Raw genomic sequence first — 20931 nt, 5'->3', positions numbered from 1 at the left:
TAACAAGATCTGGTAAGCTCATAATCTGAAAAGTGAAGGAACAAAAAGAAGAAAAGACATCTGTCAGATCATACTATGTCGCCACCCTTTCGATATAGGACTGTATCCCAACAACTAAGCTGCTCTACGAGCACATAACCCTACTGTGGCCCATCTCGTCGAGCAAAGCGCTGCCAGTGATTCCATGCCAGTAATTTTTCCTGATCCCCGATCTCTGATGCGACACCTCACGATCGCCCATTAAGGTCCTAGCCGAAATCTTGTCATGCCACTTTTGTGATCGCCGAAACTTTTCGAATTTCCTTTCCATCTGACTGAAAGAGAGGGCCCTAGACGCATCAAGCCTTTCTCGTTCCATCTTGAGCAAGGCAGGCCTTTTGGGGAATAATGACAATGCCCCTGTGCCCTTTGGGTAGTGGCGGTCGTCATCGAAGAATGGCCATGCCCGCTGTTGAAATATCTTTATCTGCATAGTGTCATGACATGATAGCTGCGAATTAAGGAACTCCCACCACGCTGGCTCAGCGGGACCCTGACTATAGGAAAGTCCGCACATTGGTCCCCGCGAGAATCTTGCTATTATGAAGTGATCTTCCATTCTCAGGGAGTGGTCCATTTCAAAACTGCAAAGCCTCTTGACAAAGCTGTCCAGAGGTTCGGTATCTTTTGGTCTTGCTGCGGCAAAGCGAATCATCCTGACGATCAAGGGAAACACGTAACAAGCCATGTTCCTGACGGCCACCTCCATTTCACGAGAGCGAATACCAACGTCCCGACCATACTTGACTGGGTCTACGAAGAGCGTATCAGGAAATAGAAGTCCAGTTTCGGGAGGTGCATCGGCTTCAGGCAACCATGCGTCACCGCAGTGACCAAAGAGAGCTCCATATAGTGAGGATGCATACGTCCAGACGCAGTGAAATCCCTCAATTCGTCGCCTTGTGAGTTTTCTGGCTAGTTTTCCAAATAGAGCGCGGTTTCCCGGGGTGAAGCTGAGTACCTTGTAGGCCAGAGACGACAGCTCAACTCGTAGAAATGCTCTCAAGAGACGTCTTCTTTCACCTTCCTGCAGGTGACATGAATCGAATCTTTTTATAACCTTTTTCCCCTTGAATATGAGGTAGCTCTGGATGTGAGTAGGCTGAGGGAGACAGATGTATTCCCGAGGTGGGAAGGCCGCTTTCGCCTTTGTGATGTAGTCTTCGACAAACATCATTAGAAGACTATGCAATTTATCGAGTTGTTTCATGAGAAGGGCATCGCGGGTCACAAAGGGATTTGGAAGCTCTTGACCCTCCCATGAGTTTAAATGTTCTTCAACGAGGAGCAGACTCTTTCGGGACTTTCGGGCCTTTCGAAGAGACGGGAATAGAATGATTGCCATGGCATCTTGAATCATTCCGTCATCGAAGTCGCCCTCGAGCAAATTTCGTATTATTATGCTTTTGAATTCAAGGTATTGCTCGCACATTACTGGAGAGGCTTCGAGGATGCTCGAGAGAGTGGCCTTGGATTGAAGGTACGAGAATATTTGCAGACGTAACTCGGCGGGGATTTTGGTGAAGGGATCCATGGTGGCTATGATCCCGCTTTCTTGGACAAGGAGCTGAATCGAGGGATGTTTCTAGGGTGAAGCTGTTTGATCTTGTGATGAAAGGTCGATAAACGGTTTTTCTTTGCTGGGGGAAAAGATAAAAACTTGATAGAAGCACGCTTGTATTTATACATGTTATCTCGTTTCGCCACTTAGTAGTGTCTCTGAAATTGTGTTCTGTGTGAAGGCTATCCCGACTTTGAACTTTATGTCGGCAAAAGATTTTTTCTCATTGGGCAGCATAGATTTACAATTTACATGGCAAAGCTACTTCAGTCTAATGTTCTAGGTAAGCGTCCTTTTACTTTCAGTTTCAGGCTTTTTCTTTTAGCTGGGAAACTTATGTTTGTTGGAGTTATGTCTATATTTTTGTTCCAAAGCTTGGGCAGATTTTGACTTCGTAGTGAGTTAGCTCGACATATCACGTCGAGATTTGATGAAGTACACCTGTTTCATGTCTCAACAGCCTCAGAACACCAACAACACTTGACGTCATCGAACTTTACGATACTGTTGTCAACTTAAGGTATTATGTATTATGTATATGGTATATAGCTAAAGAATGGATGTGAAGATCTCAGGATCGTCTGCTGCTAGACATGGAAGGGTTGCGGCCAACCTCCTCGACCATCATCTGCTTAGGATGTCCGGTATTTGAAGTTAAAGGTAGCTCATCTCCCGAGTCTGTCCCCTCCCTGAACGGATTCTTCTGGGGCTTCGTCTCGACAGTAACCTCAAACTCTGTTCGACGATGAATGCCAGGTCCGCCGTTGTGTCTACCCATGGTACCAGACAAGTCCTCATCAGAATCACCAGCGACAACCTTTGATCGATGTGTCAACTGGACGTTGTTACCCTGAGTCCATGGTGCGTCGTTGGTCCGCTGGTTGTTGCTTTGGTGGTGGCCAGAGTGCGACATGGATGGGTAGTAGTCGTCGGCGTTCTCACCCTTTGCGAGGCGAGTGATGAGTTTGGCCATGGACATTTCGATGTTGAGCTTGACCATGTATGCGACGGGGTGGAATTGGATGTAGACGACCTGGTTGGGAAGCGACATGAGACCAATGAGCATGCCCTGGTAGAGTCAGCACGGGCCTTGGGATGGGCAGAGTCGAGATACTTACGTCCATGAGGATCGAAATGACCATAAGCTTAGCGTTGAAGCCAACAAGAGGCTCATACTTCTTCAAGCGATGCTGCTCGACGAGTCGTTTCTTGACAGTTCGAAGGAAGTACCAGTTGAGACCAGCATCGACGAGAAGGATGAGGACCTTGGAGATACGATCCCAGACTTCATTGATGCGTACAAAGCTGCATTGGTCAGTAAAGAAAAGTCAAGCCTTCGACAATGACTTACGTTTGACTGACGGGAGGAACAGTATGAGCAGGAATCCAAATAACAAAGACGGCAATGTTAATAAGAGTGATGGTAATGGCGGTTCCCCATTTCAGCTTAAAGATAGTAGACCGATGTTCGGCGATGATGGAGATTCGGTTGACGATAATCTGCATAAGAAGCTGGACCTCAAAGACCCAAAAGAAAAGAATAAAGAACAACACGGGTACACTATACACTGTTAGCACGCCACTTTCGACACTGGCTGAGTGGCTGTCTTACGTCGGACCGATGATTCCATCCAAGAAAATCCATCCGATGATAGCGATGATGATATTTGCTAGAATCTCTCCCCAGAGCATGTAAATGTAACTACTTCGCAGCGGGTTTCGGTTTCGTCGAGTCTGCTTCCACGCCTCCCAAACAGTGAGCAGGCCAAAGCCAAGGGTGAACCCCATGGCAATGGAAGCGATCTTGATGTCACTCGTAGTCGCCGACATGATGTACAAAGGAGTGATACAAAAAACGCAAAGACGAATGAAGGATCGGCCGGGGAAAGAGAGGGAAGAGGGATGGAATCTGGGGATCCAGGGGTTTATACATGCAGACACTACCAGAACCACGTTTTGGGTGCTCCTGGCAGGTCGAGGTAAGCGTGAAGCTGGAGATATTAGTGCCCCGGGACGAGACTCCAGGAACGGTCTGGCGTGGCGTGGCGAAACGACATTCTCTAGCCCAGTCTCTGGATGAATCGCATCTGCGCTTTGACCTTCGCTTCGACACTTGAGCTCTAGTGAACAATTGGACTACCTGATTTGATGGGAGAATACGCGGTTCGAATAGCTTAACCATATCCCTGCCATTACCCGAGGGTCTGGTCCCAGATGCATGGTATGATCGTCTCTCGGTACGCATGATCTACAGGGATGAGCATCACATCACCGTGCAGAGGCATTGTATTTCCGCACTTTAATTCTGCAACCGAGCTCCAATACGGGAGAGTTACCAATGGCTCCGGGCCACATTTCCCTTTATGTCACCCTGCCTCGGTTTTCCCCTCTCGCGCCTCAACGAAATGTCATCACAGACTCTTGCGCTAAAGGGTTTTCACCCGCTAAAATGGCACTTGACTCAGGGGGGGGGGCGCCACTGAATCAGCGCCACAGGAGATGGCAGCGTATCAAATTTCGGTACTTGGGAATCCTTTGAGAACAAGTTCCGCTGCGCCAAGTTGCTGGGCTTCCACTTTGGTCAACGCCACTTGGGTCTTTTGATGGCGGAATGAACTGTTGTTCTTCGCTGAAACGTTAGATGAAGTTAATATCGAACAAGCTCATTCGTTGTCAAAGTTTGCCGACACTTTCCAAGACTTATTTCGTGTTGGGACAGAGACATCTTCTTGACATGTTCTACCGTAGAATTTCCGTCGTTAGGTCTGCTCCGAGCTCCGGGCCGAATGTGCATGATCTCCATTGAATTGAAAGGGGCCACTGAAATAAAAAAGATTGTTGGGATGATCTGGTCCCCCGAAATGGAGACATTCTGAGACGAACTCCAATTTGCGCTTGTCCAACCGAGGTCTCGGAATAATTCCTCCTCTGTCAACATTCCAAGAAACCGGATATAACATTGGCAATTAATGCCCAGAAAAGATGTATACCTCGCAGTACGTTTCACAGTCCATATGATCATCTCTGGTAGATCCCAATACACGACTCGATTCATGAGTAGCCCTGCCTATAGTGGCACATGGTGATTAAAATGCAGAGCCTCAGAGTCAGTAGGGGCAGATCGTCGGCGCTATGTTAGTCATTAGTGGATCGGGGTAACAGTGCTGGTGGAACTGATCAATTTTTGAGATCCATCACCCACGTGGATCGTCAGTGCGTTCCTTGTTCAAGTGGACTTGATGATACCCTACACGTCACTTATCTTTCGGTTATCTTTTACCTGAATCTTTAACAGACTGAGAGTTCAGTTGAAATGTCTTGATGTGGTTGATCGTTGACTTCACATATGCTTGGCAGTCACGAAACATTTTTCAGCTTGTTGTAAGGTAGGTTCAATATAATGATCCTTGTGCTATCAACCCATCTTTGACATACACGCCACCAGATACAGAAAAGTTACAGGAAATCATTCATACAATTTTTCATGAGTAAACATCTTCTAGCAAAGAGCGTGGAGATGGCAATAAAGCATCTCATTTAAAATTTCCGTTCGATCGGTCACGGCATGAAACGCCAAGCTACTACCTAGTGCCTCAACAATCATTACGACAAGGCATTGATTCTGATCATGTGTTTCGAAACTCATCTGGGGTGTCACTTCAAGTTTTTCATTATGTAGCTTGATAAAGATTTAAGTATTAAGCTAGTAGTATTATTTGTAGTTACAACTTATAGCTAAAATATTAAATCATAGAGAACTTGTATTATCGGCAATAAATTGAAGCGCAATTATGTGCGTTGACACTAATAAACCCCCATCATCAGTGCTAGAACTGACAGAGCCACGGGGCCGGTCTTGGGTCAATAACTGAAGCATCGAACTAGATATAATGTGCATTGCCACAATTGCTTTCCTCAAGAAGCTTTCCATTTTCCCTTCCTGAATCAGCCATCTGCGAATCACCAACTTGATCAGCGGATGCATAGAAACGTCATCGAGTTGTCCAATTGACACAAGAGAGAAAGTCTTCAAAAGCCCAACGGCTTTGAGATACTTCAGTGGCCTTTCTTGCTTGTGAGTGGACGATGAATAGGCAACCAAAACCCTTTCTGGGATGTGCTGATGGTGGAACATCGATATCAAGGCCAGCAACTCGCCTGCTAGTTTGTTTTGACGTTGTATTTGTCGAAATGAGATGGCCCAGGTTTTGTCAACAGCTCGCAGTGAGTCCGGATCCCTTCCGCTGGTCTCAAAATCTTCATTGAGCAATTCTACCATGTTCTCATCGTTCTCCAGAAGGCTCAAGTACTCTTTGACTGAGATGCTATTCTCTTGAATGAATGCAGCGGCTTGCACTAGTATTAAAGGAAGGTACTCAAGTTTCAAAGCCAACGTCGACAGATCAGCAGCGTCGGGTTCCGAGCATCCAAAATGAGTACCAAGGAGTTCCCGCGCTTCACTGTCGGTCATATGCAATACTTGATGAAGCCCCGACCTTTGGTAGCTCGTACAGCTACTTGCCGATTTCTTGTGGTGATAAGCAACTTGCCTTGAGCACAGGCTGGAAGATATCGGCTAAGACCACCAGTCCCATAGAAAAGGTCTAGATCGTCGACGTTGTCGATGACCATAAGCCACGGTTTGTGATGCTCGGCTTCTAACCATTGTTTCATCAGCTCGAGAACATCCGATTCGCCTTCGCTGTGGGGAACCTTGAGCTGTTCCATAATAGCGACACATGACTGTCGCATGCGTTCTTCGTTGCTTGCGTATATCCAAAAGACGGAATCGTCTAGACTCTGGGCGTGTAGTTGGTGTACGTAGGCCAGAGCGATTTGTGTTTTTCTGTATGGTTAGTTCCTTTCTCTTCATTGCTTGACACGAGTTCGCTTACCCTACCCCTCCTAAGCCGAAGAGGGCTGCGAGAGCGTAGGACTTTTCAGGGCTTAGTTGTCGACGCAAGTCGTCAAGAATGTCCTGTCGGCCAACAAAGTCTTCATTTGGTGGGAAAGGGACCAAGACTATCGGACCTTTTATTAGCTACATCACTTTAATGTAGGAGGCGCACGAATACGTACAGTGAGGCAAGTTTTCCTCTCCAGCTGGATCTATCTCATGGTCAAAATGGGTCAAGGAGCGGTGGACAAGTCACTGACCATGACAGGTTGGAACCATCCAATGATGCAGAATAGCTTTGTTGCACGCAGCGGCAGTCGCTGCAGCGTAGTTCTGAGTAGCTTGAGCTTTATGGCTATCGGCATAGTCGCAAGCGCCCTTGACAACCAAGCATGGTAGGCTGTCCCAAACGCCAGCACTCTCCATTTCGAATGCAATGACGCCAAGTTTTCTTGCGATATCGTCGCGATTCTGTCCAGACTTCATGACCGTGTCGCCTGAGGCAATTCTTCCAAAATGTACTTTGGGCTCTGGCACTCCCTGTCTCAGCCGTTCCCACAGCACAAGCTTTCCATTGCAGCCGCATTTATCACACGGCATGTCTTTGTCGATATGTCGGTAGGTAGCCTCGTATAGGCGATCTGTACCGGGTTCAGGGTAATGCGCTGCCAGTTCTAGATCTTCCTGCAGGAGGGCGAGGAAACTTGTCACGTCGGATTCGAATGCTCTTCGAGCTCGGAGGCTCTTCAGCTTCGAAAGCAGGGACCGAATCTCAATGTTGGGTCTCCCAAGAGCCTCTGCATTGGCGTCTTTATACTCAAAGCTGTCAGAATATTGCTGCCCCAAGTCATACTGGACAACGCTTTGGCTGACGATAACATCGCCTAGTATAATCTCGTGGTGTGCATCTCGAGGTCCAGGGCTGAAGGGGACTGCTCCACAGATCCGGACGACGATGGCCAATTTGACATGGGGGAAGCTTAAGCGGCAATTGGTCGCGACAGCGGCTCCGTTAGCCTTTCCTGCTTCGGGCATGTAGGCGAGTACGACATTATGGCGGCCGATGCGTCCTGTTGAGTAGGGATTGGGGTCGCCGGGAACTTTGCTGTACACGTTACAGTCCCAATGTTCATCAAAAGGATCAAAAGGGGCTTCTATCGCATCGGCTTCGAAAGAGAGGGCGCAAATGATGGCAAGCGGGAAATCGGCTCTTGAGACGGGACGTCGCGGTCTGCCATTTGCAGTCGACATTTGGGCTTTTTGTTGGACGCTAGACTGTGGTCGGAGATCGGGATACTTTTACTAGACGTGAAGCGAAAGTGCAACAAGCAGAGACGACGATACACCCAGCCATCAAATTAGCATAAGAACTAAGTAAACAAGAGGATATCAACTTTGAGGATCGAAAATAGGGCTGAAAAAAGGGGAAGTCTGCCTTATTCTGAGGACGACCTGCGGCGAACTACGTGTGACTTGACGAGCAGGGAATAAACAGCCAGCTAACCAACCACAATACGAAAGGCCAGGCTCCAAGGCTGACAACTCGCAGTAATATGATTGCTCATAATAGCTACAGGGTGTATCCTTGCCCGAGTTCCATTGAATGTTGATGTATCTAATGCCCACGGCCTCAGTTGTGAGATTTGACGTCGCCATAAACATAACAGTAACAACCATAGTTATCGCAACCTTAAAGGGATGATGTGCTATATTCTTAATGACATTTGAGTCAATCAAAGCAAGACAAACTTGGAAACTCAATGACAAAACTTGGGCCAGTCTCCAGCTTTTGGTAGATGCCATTATAATTTTGAAGGATTGAGAACCGAAGCATACAACTCCAGTACTCTGTCTCTCGGGTCTTCTAAACGAGCCTGTGTTTCTTCAAATAATCGAGGCAAACTGGTCTCTTTGAATGACGCGTCGTTAAGGAGAAATTTCGCCATCGCTTGTCCGCACAAGTAGATTTGTGGCATGCCATGGCCAGTGAAACCTCCCATGATAAACATGCCTGGTCGACCAGGTATAGGGCCTACTCGAGGGAGCCGGTCGGAAGAGTACCCCATGACTAGTCGATGTCAGCTGCTGTCAGCATTTCAGATCATAGGGTTATTGGACTTACTTCCAGTCCAAATGTCGTCAACATATGCCCCGCTGTCCTCCCATCCATGGAAATGCCTCTGCATGTAACCGTCAAAGTATGAACGGGCTTCGTCGATAACTTGAGTATCGTCGACGTTCCCATACCATGAGTCAACAGACCTGATATACGCATCTCGAGCTCCACCAACTATGATACTTCCGTCTAGTCGAGGGATCAAATAGTCAAAGTTCCAGTCCGAGAATCGAAGAGCGTAGGTATTATTGAGGAAAGGATGTGGCCCCGGGGTTTTGATCCGACTGCATACAGCGCGATATGGAATGATCTTGCTTTTGTATTCGGGAAGCAAAGAACCTGTGTAGGCATTCGTTGCAAACACGACCTTTCGCGCTCTGACTTCGCCCCTGCTGGTACTCAAGGTCCATTGGCCATTGGCATCTTGAGTCTCGGAGACGGAAAGAACTGGCGTATTAGTTTGCAAGTTGATTCCTTGGCTGATTGCTTCTGAAAACATATGGTGAATAAGTTTGTAAGGCCAAAGGTGTCCTGCCGTGTAAGTAAAGCACCCCTTTGCGCCCTTGACACCAGACATCTGAAGACATGATGTTAGCATTGAAAAGACAGAGATATCAAACACCTACCATCTCGGCATCCTTTCCCTCAACGCTGAACGTGTTCTTTGTTGGTTCAAGTCCCGCGGCGATAAGCTTGTCGTAGCCTTCCTTGATTCGACATTGATGAACAGTGGAAAGCTGTACGTCAACCGCCCTCGTAAGCACAAAGTCGCAATCAACTTTGTTTTGTTGGATATATTCAGTAACAGCTTTCACATTGGCTACTTCGAATGACGCAACTTCTGCAGCAGCTTCCATCCCATACTCAGACGCGTACGCAGAAATCGCGTTATATGAGTCTGGCTTGAGGTGGCCACCTTCAACTGTCAGTGATAGCGCAAGAGCCTGATGGGCTTTTTGGCTCACCATTTCGTCCAGTCGCACCTGAACACAGTTGCCGGGCTTCGAGAACAAGAATTGAGGGTCTGTCCTCAGGTGAAGTTGTTGCCAGGATATGTGTTAGAATTGCTGCTGCAGAGTATCCGGCACCAATGATGGCAACGTCTACAAAAGGCGGAAGCTCTGCAGTTGACTGATGATCATCGATACTGCCTAGTTTGGTTCTCCAGAAGGAACACATCCCTTCTGGCGGGGGGAAAGTAGCTGAGCACATTATGCCGAAAAGGTTAACAGCGCACAGGCAATGAAGAGAAAGCCAAAGCGAAAGATAACACAACAATTCCCTTTTGGACGGTTACTGTCAGGGCAGTTTGTATGCGATCGGACAAGACTCTGAGAGTACCTGACGCTACCCTACGCGCGTTGGTGTTATCGTGGGACTGACAAGGGTGGATCGATACTCATCGCACCTCAAGCGTTGATCTTTACTGCTTCTGGTAGCTATCGCAAAGTTGCCTGTTTGATACTAGTGCAGATATCCAGAGTCCACTACCAGAAACTTGCCTGATCTGGAAAGTAACCTGTTGTGAGCCTGGAGCACTTAGAGACCAGAGCATATCGTGATATAATGTTACTGACTGATATGATCCTTTATACTGAAGTCAGATCTCAAAGATAGAAGTCATCATGAGCAGCGAGCTTTACCAGCAACTAACCGCTCCGAATGGGGTTACCTACAACCAACCGTTGGGTCTCTTCATCAACAATGAATGGCGGCGATCAAGAGCAGAGGAATTCATATCTGTTGTGAGTCCGATGTAAGTCTATTTGTTGTGCACCCTTAAAAGTCAATTTACTAAAAGACTCCAGTGACGAAAATGAGATTGCCAAAGTCCATGCTGGCGGCGAGGAAGACACCGACGATGCTGTCAAAGCTGCACGGGCAGCGCTCAAGGGTCCTTGGTCGCATCTGTCTGGAACCGAGCGAGGCGAAATGATGCGCAAGCTCGCTGATCTTGTTGATGCTGCCACAAACGAACTTGCTACTATTGATACCTGGAATAACGGCAAACGGTTTTCGTCTGCACAAGGAGATGTTGGTGGGCTGACAGGCGTGCTTCGATATTACGCTGGTTTCGCTGATAAACAGTACGGACAAGGTAAGTCTGCAGGTAGCACAGCGCAAATACTACGAAGCGTTGACTAACAACCTCAGTGATAAGTACAACTGAGAAGAAGTTTGCCTATACCACTGTTGGTCCGATAGGCGTTTGTGGGCAGATCATTCCTTGGAATTATCCTTTGGGAATGGCTGGCTGGAAGATCGCCCCAGCCCTTGCCGCCGGCAACTGTGTGGTACTCAAGCCAGCCGAGCAGACACCTCTGTCCATCCTATTCTTTGCAGACATCGTTAAGAAAGCAGGATTTCCGCCTGGCGTGATCAACATCGTTAACGGGTTTGGAAAGAAGGCTGGTGTAGCTTTAGCCGCTCACATGGATCTTGACAAGATTGCCTTCACTGGATCCACAGCTACTGGACGCGAGGTAACAAGACTTGCAGCGAACAATCTGAAAGAGATTACTATTGAGTCGGGAGGAAAGTCTCCTCTGCTCGTTTTTGAGGATGCAGATTTGGATCAAGCTATTAAGTGGAGTCACTATGGCATCATGGCCAACCAAGGTCAGATCTGTACTGCAACAAGTCGCATCTTAGTACATGAAAAGGTGTACCCGCAATTCATTGAACTCTTCAAGGAGAGAGTCAAATCTTGTAAGATCGGCAACCCCTTTGACATCGATACTTTCCAGGGGCCGCAGGTCTCAAAGGCACAATATGAAAGAGTGCTATCGTTCATCGAGAGCGGTAAAGCTGAAGGGGCTACTGTTGCTCTTGGTGGCCAACCAACTGCAGTCAACGGCAAGGGCTTCTACATCGAGCCGACTATCTTCATCAATGCTTCGGATGACATGAAGATAGACCGTGAGGAGATCTTCGGTCCTGTAGCTGTCATCAGCCCATTCCAAACGGAAGATGAAGCGGTGCGTCGGGCTAACGACACGATTTATGGCCTTGGTGCGGCCATCTTCACGCAAGATATCACTCGAGCACATCTCATCGCGAATAAGATTGACGCAGGAAGTAAGTTGCAAACCCGTCGAGTTTAAAGTTCGTTACTGACATTTATAGTGGTGTGGATCAACAGCAGCAATGACTCTGACTTCCGCATACCTTTTGGAGGAGTCAAGCAGTCTGGTATCGGTCGTGAGTTGGGAGAGGAAGGAATCCGTGCTTACACGAGCAGGCGGTCAGTTCATGTGAATGTAGGAAACGTGTTATAGATCAACAACGGGCTGTGTGGTAATCCAAGCTTTCTGCTACAACATTATGAGGTCAAAAGAAGCTTCAGCCCCAACGTTCAAAGCTCTCAGCCACGGTTCTCGTTGTAACTTTAGTTTGTGTGAACTTTAACAACGTCTTAGCGAGATTGACCAAGGCAATTCTAAAAGATCCAGTAACTTGGAAATACTCAATGTGTTAGCTCTGTGTGTATATCATATGCTTTGTTGAACGATCGATTTTCAAGACGAATTATAGACACCAATTTTTCCGTGGTCATGTGCTATTGTCTTGGATGACTGGCCGCTGAAGAGTGCTTTCTCTAAACGTAAATAGTAGGAATCAAAATCACCACTTCTGTCAACGAGGTATAAGCTTTCGGAAGCTAAATTCTTCCATGGAAATGTATTACGACTTTGACGAGCGACAAAACTGTTATGGTTTAAGGAATATTGGATAAACAATAGATCCCCACAACCAAGCACCTCATACCAATGCAAAGCGGTCAAGCTGCAATCTCCGAGTTACCTGTTATCCCGTACAGCAAAACCATTAGCCACCCCAGAAACGAGCCCAAGTTCTGACAACAACATGTTTCTTAGCCAACACATCCCTCTCAGCTTCATCGCCAAATCCCTCCTCCCAGAAACGACACTCCTCATCCACGGCCTGTTTCTTGCCATCGGCGAAGATGTCGACGGTGGCAGGTGTAACAAACTTGGTTCGCTTGAAGACCTTCCAGAAAATGAACATAAAGAAGAACCAGGCGAGACCAAAGTAACTTGTGATGAAGCCCTTCAGAGACCAAGGCTGGAAGATGTCGAATCCAATAAAGAGAGATGTGGAGCCTCCAATGAACAGACATAGGTAGGGAGTCCATGATGCACACGGGGCAGTGAAGGGAAACACAATACCTGGGACAGGTTGCCTACCCGAGTTTCTCTTGAAGAGTGACTTCTTGAAGTTGTTTTCGCCTTGGCGAGTGATACCCTGAGCTTTGAGGGCTCGACGCCATCCGATGAACACCCATGTCATGGCCGTGAAGTTTACAACCAGTGCGACAGTAGTGAGGTCCAGGAACCAGGAGAAGACCTCACTCGCACCATTGGAGGCTACCAAGAAGGACAGAAGAGATATAGCAGTCACTGCTGTGACACATACCCATGGCACACCAGACTTGGTGCATCTCAAGAAGATTTTGGGTGCTTGTCCGTCTTGAGCAAGTGAGTATAGAGTTCGGCTAGACGAGTATAAATACGCATTTCCGCAAGACCATCCAGACAGCAAGATGAGAAAGTTGATAAGTCCAGGAAGAAACCCTCTGATGTCGAGACGGAGAAGACCCAGCACCCAGGGAGATGCCGCTGCGCCAGCTTCGCCGTTCTCGATCGCTCCCAGAAGGCGAGGATCACGCGAGTTGCATATGATGCCAACGGCAAGGATTCCGACAACGTAGAAGAACAGAATTCGACCGACTATCAATTTGGCAACTTTGGGAATCGTCTTGCGTGGGTTTCGGATCTCGCCCGCCGAGAGGGAGATGATATCCGGGCCTCCAATTGTGAAGACGGCGTATCGCACACAAATGCAGATACTGAGAAAAATGCCAGTGGCTCCTTCAGCGTAATATTCATGGGCCATGTCTCCATTTTTCCAGTTCCGGAAGCCGTAGGCATCGTGATGAGGGTTGCCGCCAACCATGGTGACAAAGGTCGCCATGATAAGACCGAGAATCAAGAGAATCTTGGTGGAGCCCATGACAAACTCGGCTTCGCCATACCATCTTCCCAACCGTTAGACCTTGTATTGTTTCTTCAATCGAAGGGAGACTTACCTAACAGCGACCATATTCATGAAGTAGCACACAGACAAAGCTATGGCGATCCAGACGGCAGGGTTGATGTCGGTATTCCAGTATTGCATGACAGTTGCAACAGCAGAGTATTCAGTGCAGACCAACATGGCTCCCGCGTAGAAGTATGTCCATCCCATTGCAAATCCAAGAGCTGGATCTACAAATCGGGAGGCTAGTTCGTAGATTGAACCGCGAATCGGAAGCCATGCTACCATCTCGGCCACATTCAACATGGTAGGCCAAATGAAGCCGAGACCGTAGATGAGGTATCCGATGATGAGAGGCAATGGACCAGCTTTGGACAAGACTCCGCCGACGCCGACGAAGAGACCAACACCGATGCCGCCGGCAATGGTCATGAGCTGAACATGGCGAGGCGATAGGCCTCTGCGAGTTTGTTGCATAGTGACGACGGCATGATCAGCGACAGTTGTCGAGATGTTCTCGTCGCCATCTGCTTTCTCAAGCGAGGCAGTCATGGTATCAATCTTGATACTAAGGAGAAAGGAAATAGGGCTGGGCTATCCAAAACAGTAAGAAGATATGAACTGTGTTAGACAAGAGCGAGCTCATTCCAATGTGGGGTTCGACGATCTTATAGAAGAGAGGTCTCGACCCAAGCTGCCATGAAAGGCAGCAAGATACAGTAAACAGCCATTATCAGCACTATCAGCTCCACTGATAATAGATCCTGGGGCCCCGGAATCTTGAACCTGGCATTTGGGAACAACTAAAGCGAATATGGAAACTTCGTGTCTTGGCTTGATAACGCTGGCTCGGTCCTGCTGATAGTTTGCCGATAATGCCACTCGACACTGATAGTCCATCGTTGGGGTCGCTGATAGAAATGTTACGATATTCAGTTAGTTCAATGGCACTCGGTTGACTCCACTAACGAACACTGATTGGAAGTCTGCCGTGAAGGACGCACCACTGAGCAATCAGAACTCGCCGTTCAACAAAGCCCCATACGGATTAGCGTCTTCATCAGTTGAGCAGAATATCATTTCCCTAACATGGAAAGATTTGTGATTCAAGGTCATGCTCCAAACAGCAAGGCGACTCAGACCAGAGACTATGGTCAAATGATTCGAATGATAACACAAGCCACGCTGTGATACGGAATGTTTGCCCGAAGAAGACTGGCCGCACGCCAGGAGCTTGCTAAGCTATCCGATCTGCGGCGGCATGCGTTGATAGCTCAAGTATATCAGTGAGAAAATCATTCTGTCACTGCTATCTCGGCCATCACTACCAACTAACAAACAAGTCGTATCAACGATGAATGATACAGGCAAAGCCACCGATCGGCTTCTAGCTGTTGCCCGATCGTTACAGCATCCTGATCCAAACTATGGCTTACCCGACGAGTTCATGAAAAAGCTTCGTGCTGCCCTTCTATCAGACCCATTGTTGCCGAGACCCAATCCCTCCATCTCACTCTGGCAAGAACCTGCTCACCCTACTGTATCAAGCATTCAGTCTCCAACCCTTCCACAGTACGCTGATATTGTTGTCATTGGCTCTGGGATAACTGGATGCAGCGTTACCAAGGCCCTCCTCGAAGATCACAGTCTGGACTCTACAAGTCGCATTGTCGTACTCGAAGCGCGTACCCTTACCAGCGGCGCAACAGGCCGTAATGGGGGCCAACTCGTCTCTCCAGTCGGATATCTCTACAAGACTATGTGCAAAAGACATGGAGAAGAAACAGCCAAGGAAATGTGTCGCTTCAGCTTCATGAACATTCGACGGATCATGGACATGCTCGACGAACTGGATCCCGAGCTCCGGGAGTCCAGTGAGATTCGACATGTGCGTAAAGTAATGGTTGCTGGGGATGAAGAGACTTGGAACGCTTCGAAGGAGTCTCTGGACTCCTTTCGGGAGGCAATCACTAGTCACCAAGCCCTCCATCGTGTTACTGAGCAAGATGGCTTAGCAAAGGTATGACTCTTTGACTTTTGGCGATCCTTTTCGCGTTCTATTGTGAGTACTGACGTTTCTTGTTAAGGAATTCAACGTCAGGAATGGCCATGGCGTGATCGACCATCCTGCCGGCGCCGTCTGGCCCTACCGCCTCATAACTGGCATTTTCGAACGTCTTCTCGTCCAATACCACGACCGCCTTTCGATCGAAACAAACACTCCCGCAACAGCGGTAAAATACACACCTGGCACGACAACTAACGACTCTTCTATGTCTGACTACCCATACGTCATTGAGACTCCACGAGGTGACATTCGAGCGAAGCAGGTGATTCACTGCACGAACGCGAACGCTGCCCACTTGTTGCGTCCATTAATAGGAAGACTCTATCCTTATAGAGGTACAATGTCTGTACAAAAGGCTGGTCCTCATCTAGAAAACTTGGGCAACAGTCGATCATGGAGCCACCTGACTAAATCCTCTCTTGATCCCGTGTCAGAGCGGTTTGATGGGGGCCTGTACTATCTCCAGCAGCATGCCACAACTGGCGATATATGGGTCGGCACTGACTACTCTAATGTCTTTGATGTTATCACGTCTGACGACACTGCTGTGCCGGGTCACTCGGTCGAGGCTCTGCTGAAGTTCTTGCCCAAATACTTTGTAAAGGGGTGGCTGAAAGATGAGAGACCGGAGTTGAAAGGAGTCTGGACTGGACTGCAGGGTCATACATCGGATGGACTTCCATTGGTAGGAAAGCTACCGAAGAGTGTCTCTGGGAGAGAAGGCGATGGCGAGTGGATTGCTGGGGGGTACAGTGGGTACGGGATGGACAAGGCTTGGATGACTGGTGAAGCAGTTGCCAGTATGATTTCAGGCAAGGGGATTCCTGAATGGTTACCGAAAGCGTTTCTTCTTACAGAGCAGAGACTCGAGCGAGACATCACGGTGGAGAGATCTGTAGCTAAGTGGGTGTCTATAGCAAAGACTGGCGATTGGTAGAAGACAGAACGTAATATACATGCATGGTAAATTCCGAGAATCTACCCAATGAGTGTGTTGAGCTGCTTCCGAGTGCAAATATCCAACCAGTAGACATCAGACTCCCCCTCATCCAGAGCACTCCAAATACTCGTCACCAGCTCAAGTATGTTGCTCACCTTCCTCAAGGGCAGGACATCAGCATACGCCGACAATCGACTCTTCACAAAGTTCCGCGCTTGAGCAAGTTCAATAATGCTCTGTCCCATGAACCGTGACTCTTCATCCGCTGCGCCTAGCGATGTGACATCCTGCGGCATGCGACGAAGTTCGCTCGAGATAGCAACCAGAATCAAAGGCTGGATGCACCGACTTCTCGATTCGAATGGTATATCTCGAAGAAGTTCAAGGGTGTACAGCGCTAGACTCGTCAACCAGTAGTCCTTCTCAGCTTTGCTTGGGACCTTGGACGGCGGTCTCGCTGAATAAATGTGATTTGCATCCCAGGGGTTGTATCGTTCAGTCAGAAGGTCAGAAAACACACGGTAGATTTGGAGTAGACCAACACATCGGTATGCTTCGTCAATCTTGGCCAGGTGAGCTAGCGTTGTTCTTGGATCGCCTGTATCCTGGATCTTGGACGTGTCGGCAGGCGTGTACGCCAGCAATCTTTTTTCTAGACATCGCGCCTCTCGTATCTTACTCTTGAAGAAGTTCATGTCGTCTTCCGTGATGAATCTGATAGACGAGGCTCGAGAACGGTATTGGGATACGAGATTTCCAACGTCAGTGAGTGTCTTGACTGTCTCTCCCGCCATTCCGACAAAAGGGTGCAGCACAGGTTGGTTGCATGGTTCTGAGGGCCCCATCAGAGTATCACAATCAGAGTTGCCCGAAACATCAGTAAAGAACGACAGAAGCATCCCCCAGTAGTCGACCGCAGTCTGGAAGAACTTGACCATGGGCTTAGACTGTGTTCCGCAAGTCGAACTCCACTTCAGAACTCGTCTTTGAGTCAAATGATATCTCTCTTTGGCCAGATTACCGGGATCATGCCAGCTTGCAGTGTGGCATAGGAGAACCGTTGCCAGTAATCTCGCCTCAACATACTCTGCAATATTTAGGTCCTCCTCGTCCAAGCATTGAAGGGCGATCAAGCGTTCTTGAATCGCAGTGGTGGATAGTTCGGGAAAGACACTTGTTAGACAAGCGGCTGACATGCTTTGCATCGTGTGATATAGAACCTTTGAGGACTGCCATGAGCTCTCTGCTACTACTCGCATCAGGTTCGATTGACTATCCCATGCGCAGTAAAGTGGTATGACTTCTCGTATAAAGAAGTCAGAAAGAGCTGTTGGAAGGTTGCTCAGCTGTTGCGGTATTGCTAGTGATGAGTGGTGATCAGGGTCTCCAGTGTTGTGAGAGCCTGCAATTGGAAGTGTTGTATTCAGCTCAGGACGAGATTCTTGACTTTCATCGTGCAACCAGCTCATATCGATGGAATGATCCGTCTCCGTTCCCGGATCGTTCCACCGCCCAGTCTTATACAAACTCGGTGAGCCATTTGTAAAGGCCGTATCGTCTGGTATAGCGATGGCCTCCGAGGCATCTAAATTTGGAAATGGCCACTGTGAAGCAGAAGGGTCCTCCCCTAACCCGAGAATGTCAGAAGCATTCAGTGCTGGGAATGGTATCGGGTTGGTATCTCCAAAATGAGGGAATAATAGCAAGGGATCCAATGTTGATACCGTGATATCAATGGTTGCTCCCTCATTCATATGGCTAGTTGAACTTGAGCTTGATTGATTGCCTCTTGTCGCCCGAGGCTTCTGGCCAGAGCTGACGGATTTCTGTTGAAGTTGGTTCTTAGCAGACCACCGCAAGCTCAAGGTATACCCAGGGCATGAGGAGCCTGCATCCTCGCATCGTTTGCACCCCGGCCTTCTTTGATCGCATTTTACCTGTGTAAAGGTTAGACTCTACTCGCAATCAATTGCGCTATACATACCCTCTTTTCTTTACACTTTGAACATCCGTGGCGAGACTTGGTGTAAGTTGGTCGGTATGAAGAGTTCATTATGAGTGGCACGGCCGATGATGTAGTCTTTAATCACTGCAGCCAGGATTAAATGCGATGCCGCAGCTGAACGGATTCACAGAGATACTGCATGGTTGTTATCGCGACAGGGAGGACAGACAGGGTGGGGTAGGATGCCTGAGGTATCCGACTAGTTTAGAGCCTCCAGTGCGACCTTATCGCTAGTAAGTTGGCTAGCATGACACTGGACTGTAACTGAATCGCTTCATTTTACATTTTGGCAATCAATATTGCTTCACCAGTCTTTAGTCAAAGATATGAAGAGATACGGGCTTCCCGCACATCGGTCATTGTGTGGATTGATAGATGACGAGGACCCGATGCGCTATTGCACAAAGCTTCACCTCAAGCAACTGCAACAGGCATGTAGACGGTCGGCTCTCAAGCGCCTTTCTTAACACTCTTAAGGTGTCATACATTGGCAATTGAGGTTGAGGTGCGCTGAGGCTGTGCTAGAACTTCGTCTTCCAATGCAGGTAGACACCTACATAATGAGTAATTCCCAACCCGCACAAGTTCTCGCAGAGGATCTTTGGAAACGCAAACGCACAACTATTGTTCCTTTTGTTCCCTGCCAAGTTAATCGTCTAGCCATTGGTATCGAGGTCAGCATTATGTAAAACTCCGAAGCTGAAGCGTTGTGCTAGTGGTCTGGATTATTAATCAAACGAATAGAGTAATCATACGACCTTCAAGACAAGACGGTCAATCGGTTACAAGTTTGCCGACAACAGTAATAGGAATGAGGAAATATCAAGCAAGGAAATATTGCGCGGTAGGGCGTCACACGCCCAGCACTTTGGACCCATGTCGGGGGCTATAACCGCCGACCGCCGATGCTGAGACCATTTAAAAAGACAGCAGCTTTCAACAACCGCTGGTGATCTCAAGCCAGTAATCTCATAGAATTTCATCTTCAACTAAATCTACGTTTCAGAAATCATCAAATGATGGCAAGCTTTCACGAAGTCTCCTTCGCGGGGGCGGTTCTACTGTCCAGCCTCATCACCATGTCCTGCTTCAAGCCGCCCAACGAGGTTCCACGTGACGGCTGGAAGCAAGACAGTCTCGGAACATACGCCAGCCCGACAGCAGCACGAATCCGACGAGTGCTTGCTGTCAGCGTCGGAGTTTTCCACGCCCTCATCGCTATAGGCTACGGTGATTCCAGCCTCGTATGTCCTCATCCGGAGAACATAAACTCGGAGCTGTTCAGCTGGAATTCATACACACTGGCTTGTCTCTCGATGATCATTGTCATCGGCGGACCACTTCGGCTCACGGCCTTTGCTCAACTTGGAAAGAACTTCACTTTCCAACTTGGACCACCTGACACTTTGATGACGGATGGTATTTATCGATATATCCAACATCCTGGCTACACGGGACAAATTGTGGTCTTGGTCGTCAACCTCGCACTGTTCTTGCGCTGGGACGGCGCATTCGGTTGCTGGATTCCTCATGGCTTTCGATCGGCAATCAGCGGCTGGGGCCTGATCTTTTGCTTGGTTCTCGTGTTTGGAATTCTGCGAAGACTTATGATGAGGGTGAAGGATGAGGAGAAAATGTTAAAGGAGACATTTGGCGAGAAATGGGTTGCATGGAGTCGGGTCACCGCGCGCTTCATCCCGGGCGTCGTTTAAATGGTCCTGACTCTCAGACGGAAGTTCAAACAAGGATACAAATGTGCCATTGAGGTTGGGAAGTAGGAGAGTGTACATGCTGAGCTGCTGTATGAGTTGTTGGTAACTTTGTTGTGTTGTATCGTTGTTGATGGGAATCACTTCACTTGTATCTCTAAAAGGTTTCGTCTAAAACATAAGTAAAACACATCTCGTTTTAGCACTAAGTTACAGTCAATTTGAAGCTTAATTGAGATCATGATTACGAAGACAGTCGAGTAGTCCGTTTCTGCTCCATCGGTGAGTCAGGTTAACTTCAACAGGGATAAATCACGCAGCAGCAGGGCGTAACACAAACGAGGTCAGCATGTCCCATATCGGGTTTGTAATTGCTCCGAGTCCAATGAGCTTCATTCTCTCCCAGCTGCCAATCCAATTGAGTTAGTCCAGCCTAATTGGGAAAACGAGGCATACTGACCGGCAATGTCGGCACGGAACGGCATCAGTGGGGCAGTACCGTCCAAGTATAAGTGCTTAGCTGAAATATTTGACTCAT

The 20931-nt window shown here is 48.2% G+C and overlaps 9 protein-coding genes; 3 read left to right on the top strand and 6 right to left on the bottom strand.

Annotated features, from left to right (window-relative positions):
* Positions 1-124: 124 nt before the first annotated feature.
* Positions 125-1573, bottom strand: FFUJ_10953 (uncharacterized protein; the record flags this gene model as incomplete). Its single annotated transcript, XM_023569795.1, has 1 exon — positions 125-1573. One exon carries the CDS (start codon positions 1571-1573, stop codon positions 125-127), a length of 1449 nt encoding a protein of 482 aa, XP_023436959.1.
* Positions 1574-2171: 598 nt separating this feature from the next.
* FFUJ_10952 (uncharacterized protein) lies at positions 2172-3430 on the bottom strand (the record flags this gene model as incomplete). XM_023569794.1 has 4 exons in its annotated part: positions 2172-2669; positions 2719-2905; positions 2952-3161; positions 3213-3430. 4 exons carry the CDS (start codon positions 3428-3430, stop codon positions 2172-2174), a joined length of 1113 nt encoding a protein of 370 aa, XP_023436958.1.
* Positions 3431-6067: 2637 nt separating this feature from the next.
* Positions 6068-7748, bottom strand: FFUJ_10951 (uncharacterized protein; the record flags this gene model as incomplete). XM_023569793.1 has 4 exons in its annotated part: positions 6068-6446; positions 6496-6622; positions 6680-6709; positions 6758-7748. 4 exons carry the CDS (start codon positions 7746-7748, stop codon positions 6068-6070), a joined length of 1527 nt encoding a protein of 508 aa, XP_023436957.1.
* Positions 7749-8299: 551 nt separating this feature from the next.
* On the bottom strand, positions 8300-9825 carry FFUJ_10950 (related to oxidoreductase; the record flags this gene model as incomplete). XM_023569792.1 has 4 exons in its annotated part: positions 8300-8565; positions 8620-9190; positions 9240-9529; positions 9579-9825. The coding sequence occupies 4 exons, from the start codon at positions 9823-9825 to the stop codon at positions 8300-8302; spliced, it is 1374 nt and encodes a 457-aa protein (XP_023436956.1).
* Positions 9826-10238: 413 nt separating this feature from the next.
* FFUJ_10949 (probable aldehyde dehydrogenase) lies at positions 10239-11891 on the top strand (the record flags this gene model as incomplete). XM_023569791.1 has 4 exons in its annotated part: positions 10239-10369; positions 10422-10711; positions 10768-11691; positions 11740-11891. 4 exons carry the CDS (start codon positions 10239-10241, stop codon positions 11889-11891), a joined length of 1497 nt encoding a protein of 498 aa, XP_023436955.1.
* Positions 11892-12441: 550 nt separating this feature from the next.
* Positions 12442-14223, bottom strand: FFUJ_10948 (probable general amino acid permease; the record flags this gene model as incomplete). XM_023569790.1 has 2 exons in its annotated part: positions 12442-13672; positions 13724-14223. The coding sequence occupies 2 exons, from the start codon at positions 14221-14223 to the stop codon at positions 12442-12444; spliced, it is 1731 nt and encodes a 576-aa protein (XP_023436954.1).
* An 802-nt stretch (positions 14224-15025) lies between these two features.
* FFUJ_10947 (uncharacterized protein) lies at positions 15026-16676 on the top strand (the record flags this gene model as incomplete). XM_023569789.1 has 2 exons in its annotated part: positions 15026-15691; positions 15759-16676. The coding sequence occupies 2 exons, from the start codon at positions 15026-15028 to the stop codon at positions 16674-16676; spliced, it is 1584 nt and encodes a 527-aa protein (XP_023436953.1).
* A 41-nt stretch (positions 16677-16717) lies between these two features.
* On the bottom strand, positions 16718-18732 carry FFUJ_10946 (uncharacterized protein; the record flags this gene model as incomplete). XM_023569788.1 has 2 exons in its annotated part: positions 16718-18616; positions 18664-18732. 2 exons carry the CDS (start codon positions 18730-18732, stop codon positions 16718-16720), a joined length of 1968 nt encoding a protein of 655 aa, XP_023436952.1.
* Positions 18733-19763: 1031 nt separating this feature from the next.
* On the top strand, positions 19764-20396 carry FFUJ_10945 (related to prenyl cysteine carboxyl methyltransferase; the record flags this gene model as incomplete). Its single annotated transcript, XM_023569787.1, has 1 exon — positions 19764-20396. The coding sequence occupies one exon, from the start codon at positions 19764-19766 to the stop codon at positions 20394-20396; it is 633 nt and encodes a 210-aa protein (XP_023436951.1).
* Positions 20397-20931: the final 535 nt, after the last annotated feature.

Source organism: Fusarium fujikuroi, chromosome FFUJ_chr10, assembly GCF_900079805.1.
Source record: "Fusarium fujikuroi IMI 58289 draft genome, chromosome FFUJ_chr10".
Lineage (NCBI taxonomy): Eukaryota > Fungi > Ascomycota > Sordariomycetes > Hypocreales > Nectriaceae > Fusarium > Fusarium fujikuroi.
The sequence above is the reverse complement of the archived record's forward strand: the minus strand, read 5'-3'. Positions and strand labels throughout refer to the sequence as shown.